This window comes from Sinohyriopsis cumingii, unplaced genomic scaffold, assembly GCF_028554795.1.
Source record: "Sinohyriopsis cumingii isolate HCF-2022 unplaced genomic scaffold, ASM2855479v2 utg002966l, whole genome shotgun sequence".
In the NCBI taxonomy this organism is placed as follows: domain Eukaryota; kingdom Metazoa; phylum Mollusca; class Bivalvia; order Unionida; family Unionidae; genus Sinohyriopsis; species Sinohyriopsis cumingii.
This window is the reverse complement of record NW_028316354.1, coordinates 185572-206003: the sequence shown is the minus strand read 5'-3', so window position 1 is coordinate 206003 and position 20432 is coordinate 185572. Positions and strand designations below refer to the sequence as shown.

At 36.8% G+C, this 20432-nt stretch overlaps 1 protein-coding gene across 1 annotated transcript in view; it reads right to left on the bottom strand.

Annotated features, from left to right (window-relative positions):
- Window positions 1-20432, bottom strand: part of LOC149769945 (integrin beta-1-A-like) — a 91338-nt gene that overhangs the window by 28484 nt on the left and 42422 nt on the right. The window contains exons 10-14 of the mRNA XM_089949634.1: window positions 16784-16861; window positions 16390-16578; window positions 2509-2588; window positions 1783-1834; window positions 1312-1458 (exon numbers count right to left, since the gene is read on the bottom strand). Coding sequence (XP_089805760.1) covers window positions 1312-1458; window positions 1783-1834; window positions 2509-2588; window positions 16390-16578; window positions 16784-16861 — 546 coding nt within the window. The remainder of the gene's footprint in view (window positions 1-1311; window positions 1459-1782; window positions 1835-2508; window positions 2589-16389; window positions 16579-16783; window positions 16862-20432) is intronic.

The following is a 20432-nucleotide window of genomic DNA, read 5'->3' as shown; positions in this document are numbered from 1 at the left end:
CTATTATTCATGTTTTCTGTGAGACATATACAAAGGACTGTCACTAGTGTTGGGAATCATTTTAAAGACCGCTTCATCAGAAACATCACACATCAATTTGAATCTTTTGGAGGCGTGTTCTATACAATTTTCAGTGACGATACTTGGTAAATTGCTTTACCACATTAGACTGTATTTGAAAGAAAATGTCAAATAGTTTAAAAGGGAAACCTGATTAATTTATAATCATTTATGGAGAATTATAATATATCTCTTACCTAATCAGCCAGTGTTTGATTATTTTTAATATTGACCACACCCCTAATTATAGCATGTTCCTCAGTGATATCGACTACAGCATTTTACTTATTTTTACCTATCTCATGACCAGCACACTAAAGATTTCACCAACAGCCATGTACAATATTATCCGGGCTGTTAATATATACTACACGATCTGAAAATTCATTTTTGCACGCTGACTGCCTTCAAGTGAATGACATGGAAAGGTCATGTTGGCCTTATTATATTGAAATAATTATCATCTTTTCTTACTTACATTAGTACTAAGGCAGTAATGTTCATAGATTTCATTACCTTTGATTAAACGAGTTGAAAATCTTCTACTTACATATTTAGTTTGTTACAGTTATTACATTAAAATGTTATTCTTCATATTGTTTTTATACAGGTGGTTACAGGTGCAAAGAGATTGTACATGTATCCACTACCATCTCTAAGCAAGCAAGATGAAAATAAAATCGTGTGTACATAGCAATTGAATTAAAATTATTAATTGGTACTAATTGCAGTAGTAGCCTGAGAGATAACAGGAGTAAATATATTTCTCATGGATCCCATAATATATTTTACTATGCAATTTGAAAAGCTGCTACTCAATTCATCGTCTTGCAGTTACAACATTGGTACATTAATCTACATTAACATCCAGTATATATATATATATATATATATATATATATATATATATACCCTTTATCCAATAATACATTTTAGTAAATGAGTTGAACTTTCATGCTTTCATGCTTTACAATTATTACATTAATCTAATTACATTAAAATCCAGGTAGTTTCATGTGTAGGTATATTTTCCATGCATCCAAAATATATTTTAGAAAACAGGTTGTTAAGCTCCTGCTTACATTGCTGCATTAGATTTATTACATTATTACTTTAATCTACTTACATTCATATCCAGGCAGATACATGAGTAGGTATATTTCCCATATATCCGCTGACATATTTCAGTAAACAAGTTGGCAAACTCCTGCTTACTTTGCTGTATTACAGTTATTACATTATACTGCTTACATTTATGTCTAGGCAGTTGCAGGAGCAGATGTATTCCACATCTATTCGAAGTTTCTCTTGGATTCCAGCCGGTTTAAGGTAAAATGTCATTATGTCACCTTTTGTATTAGGGCATTTCTTAAGCTTTGCTGTTATCTCGAAGTCAACCTGTAGGCAAATAATTAGAAACAATACAGCAACAAAATCAAAATCATGAAAGCATCATGACAATATGTTTTTAATTTTTTTTTCAGAATAGTATACTCAATTTATTTAATTACATTAAAAGATTATCAATTATCAAAGTTCTTTTTATAGAAACACTTTAAGAGCAATCAAACAACACTTCTATTTATATATGTTCATATAAATACTTTTGAGGCAATGATAGGGTGAAACACTGCTAAAACAAATATGGCGATGACTCAGAATTACTCATATGATTTAGACAGCCATTTTGGATTCAGTAACTTATTAATCATAAATTTGTACCGATTTTCCTTTCTCCAGACCAGTGCACTCTCTCGTTTCTTTTATCTGCCGCCTGCAATTGACATTTAAAGTGTTAATATGATTAAGTATTTACATCAAACAGAAATATTTCACATGATGCATTTCTCACAGCTTAATAGGACATATAAATATGTATAGAACTTTTTCTCAAATTACGTGTGGAATAAGTAATCATAAAAAACTTATATTATTCAAAAATATAATTAAACACAAAACTTTTAATAAACCTTTTAAAAACTTAACATTAGATTTTAATTACATTTCAGCCTGAAGGATCAATGTCCAAGTATCAGTCACATGGTATTATTTGAGATGCCTAACATTTTTTCATTGCATACTCATTTAATCTGACATGGTTGCTGTGGCGTTCAGTACAGAATATTACCATATCATACACCCAGATAGGGACTACTTTGGTGTCTTCTTTGACATCCACACATCAGTATTTTTTTAAAATTCAGTGAATTGAACTTTTGTATTATTTAAAACTTGATAACTACAATAAAGGTAAAATATTTAAAATCAGCAACGGGGTAGTGGGTGGGGTATGTAACATGAATACGTCTCAGCCTAATTACATTGCCGCATCTCTGCATCATATCAAACTCCTTCTTTCCGTGAACTTTGCAAGCATAGGCAAACCTAGAAAGGACCTGATAGTAAGTACGAAATAGAAACTTATTCATTAAAAAAAAATCCTCTTACGAAAGACATTTGCTCTGTATGACAATATCAATTTCTTCTGGCTTGTCAACTTCGACAATTTCAACTTTGTTTACAAGCTCCTGAAAAGGAATAGAAGAAACTTTCAAAGCAACAGATCATGACCTGGATCTCTGGCTATGCTCCGCAAAATAGTGTACTTAGCTGTACATGTTTACGAAATCTGGTGAAAATCAGAGACAACAGTAATCCACTCCACAGATGATACGGCAATAGGAAAATAGTTATAACTAAATTTTTTTGAGACCATGCAGATCGCAGACAATAAATGGAAGATACCAAACTATGCAATCGTTTATGGCAACGTTAACCAACATTTTTGGACAACTATCATAGAAGCTAATTATTTAACAAAATGCCAAGTAACTGACTTCACTCACCTGGCTTACACAACATAAACAGTTGACCTATTTCACCACATGGTCAAGTATACAACTGCAAAAGCACAGTCGATGTAAACTATCACCAAAACATAATACAAGATTTATATTTGCCCTATTTTATTATATCTTAATGAACGACAATCCTAAACGTAATGGTATAATTTGAATGCCCAGTCCTTTGCTTATAATCAAACCCTTGAATGATACAAATCCATTTACCATGTTTTACAAAAATTCGAATGAGAAATAGAGTCTATAAATCCAGCAAGGTAACAAGGTAACAAGGTAGCAAGGGATCTCATTAATATCTGTAGACCACATGAATATAACACCTTGCTTTAAGTTTAAGTTTAAGCACGATAAAAAGAGTCAGATGAAAGCTGACCTAATATGCATGCATCTTGTTTATTATGTCGAACTTGTACAAACTATCGATACATTAGCATATATTCCAAGTTTGGTCAAAATTGGATCGGACATTTAGCCTTCAAAGTTGTAATAATGTTAGGCAATCAGATGCGGGATTACCTCACCTCATGTTCGTAATCAAAACGATCCAAAATCTTCATGATATAGGCCATTGTATTTCAATTTGGATCAAATTCAGTTCAGAAATATCGCTTTGCGGTTGGCAACTTACTCAGCTAAACAGATGCAATTTTCATGACTTTAATATATATTCATTATCAAACATTTAATAGATGCCAGTGATATAAACTGAATTTCCAAGTTTGATTTCAAGTTGTACGCATTCATAACATCAAACATTCATTTTATAATGTTGTGTGAATACTGTTGGAGACAGATTCATGAATGAATGTGGTTATAATAATAATAATAAGCTAAAGAGGTCATTCTTATGAAAGAATTGAGTGTGTAACAAAGTCAGTTAGTGTGCATGCATGCACAACATATATCATTGTATTTGCATTCAAACAGTGGAACGGGTATTGTATTTTTAGCAGTTACAGGATGTTACCAAACTGTGGGTTTATGCAACCCAGATACTGAGGTCATAGGTGAAGCTGGTTTGATGGACTGGTTAACTCATTGCAAGTGTCTAAGGTTCCGAAACAATGCTTCAACATGGTTAGGAAGTTCCCAAGAGGTCCTTTGGCAGGCTATAGGAGTGGACCAAATGGGATAATTTTCTTTTAACCATTTGTGAGGCACTGTGGATTGGAAATATCTGTAGTCGTTGCATGGATGCCACTAGATAACACCATTATTTTTGTTGACATATTATATATATATATATATATATATATATATATATATATATATATATATACACACACATGTATGTATATATATATATATATATATATATATATATATATATATATATATATATATATATATATATATATATATATATATAAAATCTGAACTGAAATGATAATGGCATTATACATTATAGTTGTCATCATATAGTTTATCAGAGGTCAAGAAAGGGTGTGAGCTAAGGTATCAGAGATTTATTCATCATTAGCTTGCATTATAAAAATAACAACATTTAATTTACTTGACAAAATCAAGTATCTTTTTCCAGGTCCAATTTCATCCTATTACAAACACACTAGCATGAGGCCAAAGTGGGCTACAGATGATTCACCTGTCTAACATCTGCCTAACAGCCACTGAGAAGTTTTGTTGTCCCAGGAATATATGCTTGTATGATGATCCTTTTTCTGATATCAATGTTTCAAAAAATGTTTTAGTAAAGCCAACCTAATTTCAAGATCTGTATGATTTTAATCAAAATCTCTTTAATAAGAAGATCTGACAGGCATTAATAAGTGGTCATGTTCTACCAACCTTGTCGTTCATTAGTCAAGTCCCAGTTTTCAAATTTATTAAAGTGAAAAACGTCATTTTGGAAGACATCATTACAAGCATTAACATTTGCTAACACAAAGAAAATAGTTCATCTGACAGATTATGAAACATAAGTGGAGCAGTAAAACATGAGAACACATTTATTGGTATATTCTAAATCTCTGTAATATCAAAGATCCCGATTTTAATCAGAGTGATTGGGAGGCAAAGGTAATTTGTGCAGCTTTACAAGCATTATGGCTGTATACATTTTGAGAACTTTGTCAAATTGTGCAAATGTGTTTTTCAGAATAGTCATCTCAAGGTTTACGGAAACCATGGCCATTTTAATAATCTATAACCAACCTCATTGAAAAATTTAAAGATATTCATGCCAGTGTGATTTATGTCAGAGTTTCTCAAATTCAGTTGATTAGCGTTCAAAAAGAACTTAATTTTCTTTTTCTTCTTTATGTTTTGTAATATGGCCAAATCTGAGAACATACAAGCATCAGGTAAACAAACATACAAGACCGCCGTGATGGGATTCTGATTTGAAACAAATTTCATCTTTTTCTGTGAAGCAGATTTAGAGTTGTTTTTTTTAAAAATATATTTTTAGTAAGAATATTCATATATGATAGCTGATCAACAGTATTTGTACAAACTAAAATGGCTTTCATTCTAAAAAGGTTTTTATTTTATTTGGTCACATTTTGTGCATCAGTTTATGAGAAGTTGTTTTAAAGTTGTTCTATATTTTCATAGCTGTATGTGATGTTGAATCAACACCATGGATATAAATTATTAGTATAAAGTTAAGAACTATTTGCCACTCATTGACTCAGAGAAAGTAAAACCAGCTTTTGATGGCATGATTCAAGTTTGAACTAGAAGGACTAGCAGGACGAATAAAACATGTCATAATGCTTTCTGTTAAATATGGTTAAATTCATCCAGGTATTCATTACAAACCGTTTATTTTCCTGCTTTAAATAACAATGAACAGATGCAGACCCTGAATAGCAAGATGCTTTGTGACAAATTTAGCTGAAACTGGTCAAGCTTTTGAGAAGATTAAAACAACATTTTTTCATGTACAGTGGATGGACAACAGACGACACATGTGGACCACATCTCAAGCTGATATTTGGACTTACAACCACAACAATTATAGATGATTGCATGTATCTACAAACCTGAAATGAAAAAAGGTTCCAAGACAACTCTTTTTATTATATTATCTCAAAAGAGATATGGATCTAAATAAATGTGATAAAAGGTATTTAACTGGATAAAAGGGAATAATTTGGCTTTGAATGGTTATGTGAACAGCAAGGTTGCAGGTACTTATGCTAAGTATAATTTGCAATTTTGACCAATCAGATAAGCGAAATTTCAGGCAGATGTACCCATTTCTCCTGAATGAGACGATGCAACTTTTTCACTTTGGCATTTACCAATAAAAGCCACTGAATTTATTCCATATACAGAAGGAATTACAGTGTGACCCAGCTACAGCGCGCTCCGTTATAACATGAATTCCAATATAACGCGGTCGTGGCATGGCTCCCGAAATTTCATATACATGTATGTTTTTTATGCACAAAAAAAATTCTTAAAAAAGTATGAAAAAAAATGTAAAAAGTTGCTTATCAAAGCACGTATTTTACCGCCCGCATTTATTACCCACCCCACCACAATTTTTTGTTCTGGGGGGGTACATTTTTTTCAGCTAACTGACTTGGTTGCATATAACACGGTTCGGTATATAATGCGGTCGGATTTTATGGCTCCCAACTACCACGTTATAGCAGGGTCACACTGTATCAGCGTAGATCATACTCATCTGATTTAAACCAGAAAAATATGAAAGTAGCACTCGAAAAGATCAAATTTTAATCACCAATAAGACACGATCAAAGGTAAGTAAACAATGGTGGCTGTGCATCTTCGATGCATACTGGGTATGACCCAGACAAAAAATGTAAACACTGTTTAATGATAAGGTCCCATGAACCTTTCATAAAGGAACCCCATTACATGATGACATGTAACGTTACAATCGATGAAAGACCCCTCAGAAATTGAATTAAGTTATTGCTATCTGTCCAACATTCTAAGTCAATGAAACTTGTAACAGGAAATGGTTACTCATGGGCAATAATTTTGCTGTTATTTGCTTATTGTAATTGATTATGAAAATGGTTAACATGTTTAGCTACTTAAAATAATTAACACATTGTTTCTAATGACTGAGCAACATAGAGAATGTTAAAAAGAGCAACTAACATAACCAGTCTATCTTATGGGTAGAGACCCTGGAACAAATGCATGATGATGATACAAAAATGTAAAATTCTGTAATCCAAGATTTCCAAGAGAATGCATGTTTTCAATTGTTTTCTATAGGAAGGTAGGAAGATAGTTTTTTATAAACAAAAGCCATGCGATTTCAGATGAAATGAAAGGATAATCTGTAGTTACATTGTAACAGCAAATGAAGCAAACTGTAATTGAAAATTGGTTATGTACCTAATTATATACAGGGGATAATGTGCTTATCTTGCATAATAAACATATTTTGCCATCATGAGAATTCAGTGTTACTACATCTTACTCATGTCTCCCATAACATGACGTCTCATGTCAAAAGCATGAGGTTTTACTACAAACACCCCTCACATGGCCATATATATATATATATATATATATATATATGTATATATATATATATTGTAAAGGGTCCTGTACAAAACTGATGTAAAACTATGCTACAGACAGCTTATACAGCTAATTGACATAGAAGCAATTAAAACATGAGTAGGTGCAGTAAAAACAACCACCACCTAACATATTTAACTGGTTAACAAAGCGTAACTGTAATATTTTCATTATAAAATTGCAGAATTAAAATATCAGAGGAGGGTGATTACAGACCTTTGAAGCATTCTGAGTGGGAGCCCAAAAGGCTAATTTCCATAGCTAAAGATCACAAACTGGAACAATTATTTGAAGTTAAATGTAAATCAAAGATCACTTATATGTAGAATAGTTATTAAACATCATTTCCTTGAATGAGAATGTTTAAGCCATCTTTATTAAAAGCTATTGGCACATTTGTGAACAGCAGCAACATTTCCTTGAAGTCGGATTTTATTCCATATATGAAACGCAGAAAGTGATTATTTCTGTAGAGTTCAAGTGTGAATCGTTTTTGAAGACAAACTGTCAAAACTAAATTTCATAGCTCCTGGTTTACAGAATTTGACTTTGTGAAGTATAATAGCATGCGTGAGCATGTGTTTACATGCATATACTGAAAACACCATATCAACATTAGTAATTTTGGAGTGTACAACATCCATTGACATAGAAAAACTACCTGTATGTAACATCTGGACAAACCAGAAGATATTCAACACGGTGAATTGACCATTCCAATTTGTTCTCTTTATTATTATTATTATTATTATTATTATTATTATTATTATTATTATTCCTTAATCTTTCAAATTATGAACTTTAAGCCAATCCATGCTTTTCTGGATGTTTCAACCATGAAACATATTGACTGAAAGATAATAGTAAGCACACGCTATGTTTTCCCCAAAACTGTTTGGGACTATGGCAAATATATAGACTGAACTTTCCCAGGTCTACCACTTCACATTGTCATCCTCATTTACTCGATGGAAAGTTTGAGAGCCAGTCACTTCATCCTTCTGGATATATTTAGCTACATTCTTATTCAATCTTGACTGATGACTGATGTCTAGTTGTAAATTGTCTGCTTTTGTCTCTTGTTGAAGTTGTGTACAGCTCAATTACATAATGGTGTCTATTGTTCTGCAATCAGGCTAGCTGTGTATTCCATGTGACTACTCAAAGACTATTTGCCACTATGCTTACAGGAAACATCTACTTGTATAACAGATGATCTCTCTCTCTCTATTGATCTCTTGAGGTCTCTTTTGATCTCTTATAATGGAGTAATTGTATCAATCATTGAAATTGACAAAGTTTATAGATTTATAACATTAATGATAACCAAACCAATAAGTTTGATATTAAACAAGTTTTTCTTAGATACGACATATGACTGTTCCAATTTAATGAGAATTTTGTCAATATTGTTCAATATTAGACATTACAACACTGTATTGAAATGATTTTTTCAGCATATTGCAAATTATACAGTAAGTTAATACCGTAAGAAAGAGACCTTAAATACTAGTGAATAATGCTCATTACCCTGTCATAAATATTACAGTATTATTCGTGTTCTCGTAATAGTAATACAGTATTTCCTAAATGTTCATAATTTTTCTAGCATGTTAGTATACTATCTAGTTAACATATGTGGTCTAAGGTTGACATTGCCCGGGGTGGGAGTGGGAGACAAGCGCCCCAATCCTCCAAAATGCCCCATACGGCCTGCGTCTCTTACTGCCTCTGTCAACTAAAATCCAGCTCCTGGCCTTCGCGAGTGGCTTAGATTTGAAGCCCGGCAGACCATGTTTTCTACTAACAGGAGAAGGGGTGAAGGCGGCCCACTGGCGCCTTAAAACCAGTTGCTTCGGGTAGATGGGACTCGTAAACCTTGGATGGTAGCTCATATAGGAGAAGGAAAACTCCGATTCCAAACCTCTGCTGCCTTGTGGCTATACCCACTCATGGGAAAGGCTAAGGGAGTAAACCCCGACAGAAAATCCGGAGATGGAGTCCCTAAGGCGGTATGACATTGACTTCAACGTCATTCCGGCAACTCCTGCGACGCCGTTGGTGCCAAGCTGTATCGGCATTCGTTGTTCCCTTGGGCACACCAGCTGCGTGGAGAGTGGGGATCTGCTGCATGGGCAACAGCTGATTCTCCATACCACCCTGCCCAGGCTTCATAGCTCCACTGGAGAGGACACTCCAGCGTCGTCGTACGGCGTCGGCACAACACGAGAAGTAGCAGTTCACCGGTTCTAAGTCAAAGCTCGATTGGTGTAGAACTTGGCGTCAGGGGTTACTTCTGACGGTGGGAGAGATCACCAGGTCTCACTGGACAGCTACCGCCCGCCTCAAGCTGGGCAGCCCCCAGTCAGTAAGGTGCTGCCCGCCATGGCCTGCCTGCTTCACTGGGTGCGTGGAGCTTAGAGAACCATCTCGACAAGTGGGCCACAAAACTCTGCACCAGGAAAGACTAAAAGAAGAAATAAAAAGACTCCAACTCTTCGTTTTGCAACCTGGAACATCAGGACCATGTGTCCTGGATTGACCACTGACCTGCAGCAGATCGACGATGCACGGAAGACTGCCGTCATTGACAGAGAACTCTCCCGACTGAACATCGACATTGCCTGCCTCCAGGATACCCGACTGGCTGACAGCGGCACCATCAGGGAAGTCAATTACACATTCTTTTGGCAGGGGAAGCCCTTGGATGAACCTAGGCAGCATGGTGTAGGCTTTGCCGTTAAGAACACGCTAATCGCCTTCATTGAACCTCCATCATCAGGTACTGAGAGAATCCTTGCCCTCCGGCTGTCAACATCCTTAGGCCCGGTCAACATCTTTAGCGTGTACGCCCCAACCCTCTGCTCCACCTACGAGGAGAAAGACAAGTTTTATGAGGCTCTGGATCAGGCAATATCCAGTATCCCCAACAATGAAAGCCTTTACTTACTAGGAGACTTCAATGCTAGAGTGGGAGCTGACCATGAGGCCTGGTCCACCTGTCTCGGCTTTTACGGAAGGGGCAAGATCAACGAGAATGGTCAGCGACTGCTGGAGATGTGCTGCTCCCACAGCCTATGTGTGACCAACACTTTCTTCAAATGCAAGGAGATCCACCAGGTGTTGTGGAGACACCCACGTTCACGCCACTGGCACCAGCTAGACCTCGTCATCACCAGGCGTACAGAACTGGCCAGTGTCCTCCTTACCCGCATCTACCACAGTGCCAATTGTGACACGGACCATTCCCTCGTGGCCAGCAAGGTGCGAATATTACCCAAGAAACTGCACCACGCCAAGAAGAAGGGTCACCCACGCATCAACACCTGCCGTGCAAGCAACCCAGAGAAAACACAGCAGTTCATCAGCAAACAGAAGGAAGCCCTCACCAAAGTGACACCTGATGACACCATTGGCTCCAAATGGTCCCATATCCGTGACTCTGTGTACAATTCAGCCATCACAGCTTACGGGAAGAGGGAGCGAAAGAATGTCGATTGGTATGAGGCAAACTGGGAGGAGATGTAGCCCGTGACTGAGGCAAAGAGGAAAGCCCTCCTGGCATACAAGTCTGCACCTAGCCCCAGAACACTACAAGCCCTCAGGATTGCAAGGAATAACGCTCAGAAGACCGCCCGCCGCTGTGCCAACACCTACTGGCTGAACCTTTGCAACAGCATACAGACAGCTGCTGACACCGGGGATACAAGAGGAATGTATGAGGGTATCAAAAAGGTGACAGGCCCCCCCCCCCCAGCTACAAGACCGCCCCCCCCCCCTCAAGTCCAAGACGGGCGAAGTCATCACAGACCAGGGGAAACAACTGCAGCGATGGGTTGAGCACTATCTCGAGCTATATGCAACCCAAAACAATGTCACTGGAACTGCCCTGGACGCCATTCCAGACCTGCCTGTCATGGAGAAGCTAGACACACAACCCACCCTGGAAGAGCTCGGAAAAGCCATCGATTGCCTTGCCTGTGGGAAGGCTCCTGGAAGCGACGGCATTCCGCCTGAAGTCCTCAAGAGCGGAAAACCAGCACTGCTCCAGCCCCTACACACACTCCTGTGCCTTTGCTGGGAACAGGGATACATCCCACAGGACATGCGTGACGCCAACATCGTCACTTTGTACAAAAACAAAGGAGACCATAGCGAATGCAACAACTATCGGGGCATCTCTCTCCTCAGCATCGTCGGAAAGGCTTTCGCCCGTGTTGCCTTGGCGCGCTTGCAGATCCTAGCCTCCCGCGTCTACCCAGAGTCCCAGTGTGGATTTCGAGCCGGCAGGTCAACTGTAGACATGATCTTCTCACTACGTCAGCTGCAGGAGAAGTGTCGCGAGCAGCAGATGCCCCTCTACATTGCCTTCATAGACCTGACGAAGGCGTTTGACATGGTTAGTCGGAGTGGACTCTTCAGACTCCTGCAGAAGATCGGCTGCCTCCCACGTCTGCTTGCTGTCATTATGTCGTTCCACGAGAACATGCACAGCACAGTGTGCTTCAATGGCGCAACATCTGAAGCATTCCCAGTCATTAGCGGAGTCAAACAAGGCTGTGTCCTTGCACCGACGCTCTTTGCCATCTTCTTCTCCATACTTCCCCAGTACGCATTCAAGGACTGCAGCGAGGGAGTGTACATCCATACCAGGGCTGACGGCAAGCTGTTCAACATCGCCCGTCTCCGTGCTAAGACTAAAGTCACAGAGGTACTCATCCGTGAATTGCTCTTTGCCGACGATGCAGCCTTGACATCACACACGGAAGATGGACTTCAGCAGCTGGTATGCCGCCTCTCCCATGCATGTAAGGAATTTGGACTGACCATCAGTTTGAAGAAAACGAATGTCATGGCACAGGACACAGACTCCCCTCCCTCTGTCTCCATCGATGGGTACAATTTGGAAGTTGTCGAGAACTTCACATACCTCGGGTCTAACATCTCCAGCTCACTCTCCATTGATTCTGAGGTGAGCGGCAGGATTGCCAAGGCAGAAGCAGTGATGGCCAGACTTAACCAGAGGGTCTGGAACAACCCCAACCTCACAGAGAAGACCAAACTGCGGTCTACCAAGCCTGCGTGCTCAGCTCACTTCTCTACAGCAGCGAAACATGGACCTCCTATGCAAGACACGAGAGGAAACTCAACAGCTTCCACCTGAGATGTTTGCGGCGCATTCTGCACATCCAGTGGCAGGACAAAGTACCCAACACAGAGGTTCTAGAACGCACCAACATGAACAGCATGTTCTCCATACTCAGCGAGAGGCACCTTCGCTGGCTTGGCCATGTCAAGAGAATGGACCCAGGTCGCATTCCCAAGGACCTGTTATATGGGGAGTTAGCAGAAGGTGCACGACCAACTGGACGACCACATCTGTGCTACAAAGATGTTTGCAAGAAGGATATGAAGACAGCAAACATCAATGTCAATGACTGGGAGAGCTGTGCAAACAACCATTCCAGCTGGCGTCTAGCTGTCAGGCAGGGAGTTCAAAACGCAGAGGAAAAGAGAAGAATAAAACAAGCTGAAAAGAGAGCTAAAAAGAAGGATAAGCAGAAGCGTACTTTGGAGCTACGCCATCGTCTCCCGTAGATGGATGGATGCCAAGAATTTAGTTAATATATGTAACTGATGAAAGAATGTCCTTTATTAACCCTTATATAAGTGTCACACACTTCATCAACTAAGAAATATGCTCCCTTAGATCCCCTTGCATATAAATGCACAATGATTACAATTAGTGGAAACATATAAACACTTATGACTCCGAGCATAGGCATGTAATCTAGGCATTAGAGACCCTAAACAAATCACTGATTTACAAGCAGTGTGTTTCTATGTATGTAAATCGATCTACCCTGCAGTGCATCATGGGAACTTCACTAATGGGGCTCACATGAGTTACACTCATGTGCATAAATCCAACATTTAGGGATGTAGCCTTTGAAGTAGTATGATAATGGGATTGATATGATTACTGGTCTAGGTGACATTCCCACGACATTCCTCTTACATCAGGCAGCAGCAAGTGTGTGGGCTGGCACGTAAATATACAGTTGCATGTGATACCAGGGAAAAGGCTTTGACCTAGAGCAGTAACCAAACCCCTATTATCTGATGATACTACACCTGATTATTTAGGTGCTGAGTCGAAAACACTCATTTCGAATATTACTACTTGATGGTCTTTAAACATGGAACAGAAAGGAGCAAAAACAAATAAGTTTTGCAACATTCGACAAATAATTTATTTCCCGAGAACACAAAGCAAAAATTTAAAAAAAAATTAGAGTAATGTGAATTTAATCACAAATAGTCTTAAGCGTTCTATTACAAGTCCAAAAACTATAGAGTATTCCGAATAAATTCCAGTCATTCCCCAAATGAATTAAAATTTTGAAAGTGTTGACATACCAATAGCCTGGAATAGAGTTGATGTATCAATGGTTTTGATGTATCGCAATGATATAATTAGAAATATCCTTGAATGAATTAGCAATGATACCAAAATAGTGATTAAGTATGAAAATAATCAATGAGCACTTTGTAGTTCCAATGAATAACTGAAATATATCCTCTCAAATATTAACAGGAACACAACCTGTCATACAAATCTTGCAGCCCCTGTTCTCTCAGGTGGTCCTCATCTTTTCTAGCAATAAAGTCTGTTGCAGGTTGTCCAATCAGAATATCTTTATCCTCTTTCTGTGAGAGACTGATTAAGAAGCTTTTCAAGATGTCTTCTTAGCACATGTATTAATGGTGCTTCTCACTGTAGTTCTGTATTCACATCATCAAATAGTTTTAGAGCATCTACCAGGAAAAGACATACAAGGCAATTTGTTGGAGAAGAGAAAGTGACTCTCAGCTTGCTTACTCTTTCTTTTAAAGATCTGAATGATGCAGACCTCTCTTGCTCTTTGAAAAATTCATGAAGAGGGTCCTAGTTGACCAGAAGTCTTTATAAGCACTTGTTGATGCGTAGCCATCTAGTTGAAACATGTTTTAGAATGTTATTTGCTTTTGTATCATGCAGGATCTGCATATCTTTGAACACAGCTTGAAGTTTTATGCTTTTGTCCAAATAATAATACACATCAATCAAATGCTGGTCAACATTAAGTAGCAGACATGCAGCACCCTTTTCTGTTGCTATATGTATCAGGTGACACACGCAGCCTGAAAGATATAAATTCGGTTGCTCTTGAATCATAAACGCATAGGCTCCTCTGTCCTTCCCAACCATCACAGGGGCACTGTCAGACCCAAGAGCCAAGCAATTCTTCTAAGGAATGTCATGAACTTATAATACTTTCTGTATCAGATAGAATATTTCTTTGACTGTTGCAGAGTGTTCACCAACAGAGATAGAGAGAATGTCTGATGTTACTGATGATGATACTGGATCAACAGTTCCGATAACAAGAGGAAGAATCTTGAAGTTTCCATGATCATTGCTTCCACTGTAGAAACAGTGCATGGGCAATTCCACATTCTTTCAGCTAATTTTAATGTAGTATTGGCCTCTATTTCTTTAACAGCAGCAGTTCCTTTTGATTTGCCACACTGAAATTGTTTAGCAATGTCAGAGTCACTAAACACCATCTTAAAAGCCATTGAAAATGTATCAAGTGCGCTCATAGATAGAGTTCTGCAACAATATCTATTAACATAACTTCAGCTCTAATTACATCAGACTTAGACATAGAAGATGAAGTCACACTAGATCCAGCCGATAATGCAAACAATCAAGCCATTTTCTTAGAGTGTTTAACTTCTTCTTCAAGGTCGGAATGCTTTTTTCCTGAAACGTGTCTGCATATATCAAACATTCCTCCTGACTTTATTAAAAGATCACAATTACAGATGTTGCAGTCTGTATTTTTTTCATGGCTGTATTAATTCATACTCTTCAGTATGTTCTTTATTAAAGCATTGTGAGCAATTTTTTTTTAATTGTAAGTTTTGAATCACTTTCATCGATATCCAATTGCTTTCTAGAAGCCATGAATGTTTATGTCCAGAATCAAAAACAACTCATTCTAAACAGAATGTAAAAGAATCTGTGAATGTAGATTTTTGCATTAGAACCACCTCAGAACATAAGTGTTTGAATGGCTATAGTAACCATCATGCATGCTCAGATTTGATAATTTCCTGTTCTGGTCGGTGATAGCATATTTTATTACATGCGGATGTTTTATCCCCACTTTAGTAGATTTTCAACACTATATGCATATTTGCAAGATGTAAAGGCAAATTTGGGCACTTTGCATGACTAACATGCAAAATGTGGGACGATAGGCATGTCTGTATTAAGGCTATCTGTACCTTTACAGAACAAAATCGTTAGACTTTTCTTATTAATACTTTCCTGTTTTAAAGTAAGGTCCATTAACAGCAAATGTCATGAAATATGACTTTATTGATAGATGTACAAAATGATCTCTGAGCCTTCTAGTTATTAATCTGTCGCACTTAACACTCTGGAATAAATAGCTCATAGCAGGTGTTTTTAGATTACTTTCACATTATAGAAAACATATGATTAATGGAACATGATGGTAGATGATATTTTGTAAGTGCTTTGCAGATTCTACTGTTTCTCTGTTGTTCTCACGTTGATTGCTGGAAATTAATTATGTAAAAAAATATATCAATTTTATTTCATATATTTAAATAAACTTGAGGTATGATCATATGTATAAACGACATATATGTGAATAATAATAATAATAATAATAATAATCTACACTAAACCAACAATAGATGAAGACAAGAACATTTCAGCATTGTAACCTTGCAGAAAGAAAAGAGCAAACAAGAAGGTGATATTCAATCAACTTCTACAATTATATAACAAAATAGGGTGGAATAAAAGAAAATAATATATTTGTCCCGCAGTTATTCAACACTTTATATCATAATGTACCTTATAGTAGTCAACAATGGCCTGTTGAATTTTCTGAGCTGATTGTACATCAAAAGATAGCGCACTAGCCTGGGAAGACATCTTGCAGAAGTCTTCATACAAAGGAAGTGACTTGCTCTCCACAGCAAAAAACACGTTTATTTGGTTGTCATCCAGCACCTTTGCCAGTTGTCCAAGAGATGGGTAGTCCTGAAAATGTTTGAACAAGAAAAAGGTTAACACCATTTTTAATGTAGGCAACAACATTATCAGAGAATGGTGAGACTTTCTGCTAACAATTATGTACGAATCATTGATTTTGAAAACCGTATGCCATCTAAAAGAATATTAATGACAAACACTAGTCTCTAATAATATAGGCAAATGACAATTTAATTGTAGAATCAACACTTACTAAAACTTTCTCCATTACATATACTCCCTCGGAGTCAAGATGACACTTGGCATCATTTGGCAGAACGAGACCCGCCAGCTGCAAAATACAAGAAGCTTTGATTTTTCAGTGTGCAAAATATCAGTCTTATTCTGTATTTAAGATTATAATTTTGTATTATGTAGTGACATGTAAGGACTGGAACCATGGCCAGCCAAGGTTTTAATTTGTACTATGTAGAGATGTGTATTGACTGGAACCATGGTCAGCCAAGGTTATAATTTGTACTATGTAGAGATGTGTATGGACTGGAACCATGGCCAGCCAAGGTTATAATTTGTACTGTGTAGAGATGTGTATGGACTGGAACCATGGCCAGCCAAGGTTATAATTTGTACTATGTAGAGATGTGTATGGAGTGGAACCATGGCCAGTCAAGGTTATAATTTGTACTATGTAGAGGTGTGTAAAAAAGGATGCTGTGGCTAGCAAAGGTATGCCTAAACTCATTTGTGACAAAAATGGTTTCAATATTAATAGATACTATCAATCTAAAGACAGATCTTCTATTTTCAGAATGTGTTTCTTTACATGCATTAAACAGTGATATGGGTAGATGCAGTGTTAATAATATGGGACCAAATAAAAGATACCACTATGTACATAATGTGGTAACAGTGTCATTAAACATGAGTATCATAGGCTAGCCAGTACTAAGTACAGGAAAGCTTATGCTATATCCCTAGGGTTGTCGGATGTGTCAATTCAGGGTTGGTAATAGTGTAAAAGGTTTGTATTAGTACGTCCACTCAGGGTTGGTAATAGTCTAAAAAGTTTGAAATACTATGCCCAGTCAGGATTGGTAACAGTGTAAAAGGTTTGAATTAGTACATCCAGTCAGGGCTGGTAATAGTGTAAAAGGTTTGTATTAGGACATCCATTCAGGGTTGATAATGGTCTAACAGGTTTGAATTACTACATCCAGTCAGGGTTGCTAATGGTGCAAAAAGTTTGAATTACTGCATCCAGAGTTGGTAATAGTGTAAAAGGTTTGCGTTATTGTGTACAATCAGAGTTGGTAATAGTGTGAAAGGCTTGAATTACTGTGTACAATCAGTGTTGGAAATAGTGTAAAAGGTTTGTATTAGTACATCCACTCATGGTTGGTAACAGTTTAAAAGTTTGATATTAGTGGGTCCAGTTAGATTTGATAATAGTGCAAAATGTTTACATTACTGCTTCCAGTCAGAGTTGGTAATAGTTTTAAAGGTTTGTATTACTACATCCAGTTAGGCCTGTTAGGGTTAGTAATTGTACAAAAGGTTTGTTTCAGTACGTCTAGTAGGGGTTGGTAATAGTATGAAAGAGTTGTATTTTTGTACAAAAGGTTTGTTTCATTACGTCTAGTAGGGGTTGGTAATAGTATAAAAGAGTTGTATTACTGTGTCCGTTCAATGTTAGCAATAGTATAAAAATATTTTTTATTACTACGTCCAGTAAAGGTTGGTAATAGTGTAAAAGGCTTAAATAACTACGTCCAGTAAAGGTTGGTAATAGTGTAAAAGGCTTCAATAACTGCATCCAGTCAGGGTTGGTAATAGTGTAAAAGGTTTGCATTACTGTGAACAGTAAGGGTTGGTAATATTGGTCAGAGTTGGTAACAGTGTAAACGGTTTGTATTATTACATCTAGTAAGGGTTGGTAATAGTGTAAAAGATTTGTTTTACTGTGTCCAGTCAGAATTGGCAATAGTGTAAAAGGTTTGAATTACTTTATCCAGTAAGGGTTGGTAATAGTGTAAAAGGTTTGTTTTACTGTATCCAGTAAGGGTTGGTAATATTAGTCAGGGTTGGTAATAGTAAAGAAGGTTTGTTTTGCTGTGTCCACTCACAGCTGGTAATAGTGTAAAAGGTTTGCATTACTATGTCCAGTAATGGTTGGTAATAGTGTGAAAGGCTTGAATTACTGTGTACAATCAGTGTTGGAAATAGTGTAAAAGGTTTGTATTAGTACATCCACTCAGGATTAGTAACAGTTTAAAAGTTTGGTATTAGTGGGTCCAGTTAGATTTGATAATAGTGCAAAATGTTTGCATTACTGCTTCCAGTCAGAGTTGGTAATAGTTTTAAAGGTTTGTATTACTGCTTCCAGTTAGGCCTGTTAGGGTTAGTAATTGTACAAAAGGTTTGTTCCAGTACGTCTAGTAGGGGTTGGTAATAGTATAAGAGAGTTGTATTACTGTGTCCGTTCAATGTTAGCAATAGTATAAAAAGTTTTTTTATTACTACATCCAGTAAAGGTTGGTAATTGTGTAAAAGGCTTAAATAACTATGTCCAGTCAGGGTTCGTAATAGTGTAAAAGGCTTCAATAACTGCATCCACTCAGGGTTGGTAATCGTGTAAAAGGTTTGCATTACTATGAACAGTAAGGGTTGGTAATATTGGTCAGAGTTGGTAATAGTGTAAACGGTTTGTATTATTACATCTAGTAAATGTTGGTAATAGTGTAAAAGGTTTGTTTTACTGTGTCCAGTCAGAATTGGCAATAGTGTAAAAGGTTTGAATTACTTTATCCAGTAAGGGTTGGTAATAGTGTAAAAGGTTTGTTTTTCTGCATCCAGTAAGGGTTTGTAATTGTACAAAAGGTTTCGATCACTGTGTCCAGTAAGGGTTTGTAATAGTATAAAAGGTTTGTATTACTGTGTCCAGTGCGTTTTTCCAGTGCAAACTGCCTTTAATACACAAATGATTTCATTGTTTATGGGTTAACTGCAGTATAAAGGTTTGACCTTTCTGTAGATATCCAACCGAAGATATGACATCCATAATGAATATAGTAAGTGTATTTCTCGCTTCTTTCATATCCACTCCATCACAATTTAAGTCACAACAACCTACTATTTTCCACTGATGATTGTTATTTAAGGGAAATTATCTTTGCAGCATATTTTCGAGCTGTAGGAAATGTATATATATGGAACTAGATCTAAGTCTTGCTACAACACTCATTACCTGTATACGAATATTTTACAAGTCAAGTTTCAATGTTTTTAAAAAGAGATTCGCTTCATTCAATTGATATGTAATTAAAATTAATAATCTGTGTATTCATCAAATTAGAAATGACCTCTGCACTATCGTTCAAATATCAAATAAATTTTCTTATTTTATGTATGATGTCGAGTTCATACATTTATCGTATTAGTCGTGATGGTTTAGATATTGTAATAGCCATGATGGTTTAGATATTGTAACAGTTGTGATGGTTTAGATATCGTAATAATCGTGATGGTTTAGATATTGTAATAATCGTGATAATTTATATATTGTAATAGTCGTGATGGTTTAGATATTGTAATAGTCATTATAATTTAGATATTGTAATAGTCATGGTGGTTTAGATATCGTAATAGTAGTGATGGTTTAGATATCGTAATATTCATGATAATTTATATATTGTAATAGTCATGATGATTTAGATATTGTAATAGTTGTGATGGTTTAGATATCGTAATAGTTGTGATGGTTTAGATATTGTAATAGTCATAATGGTTTAGATATTGTAATAGTCGTTGTAAGTTAGATATCGTAATAGTTGTGATGGTTTAGATATCATAATAGTTGTGATAATTTAGATATCGTAATATTCGTGATGGTTTACATATCATAA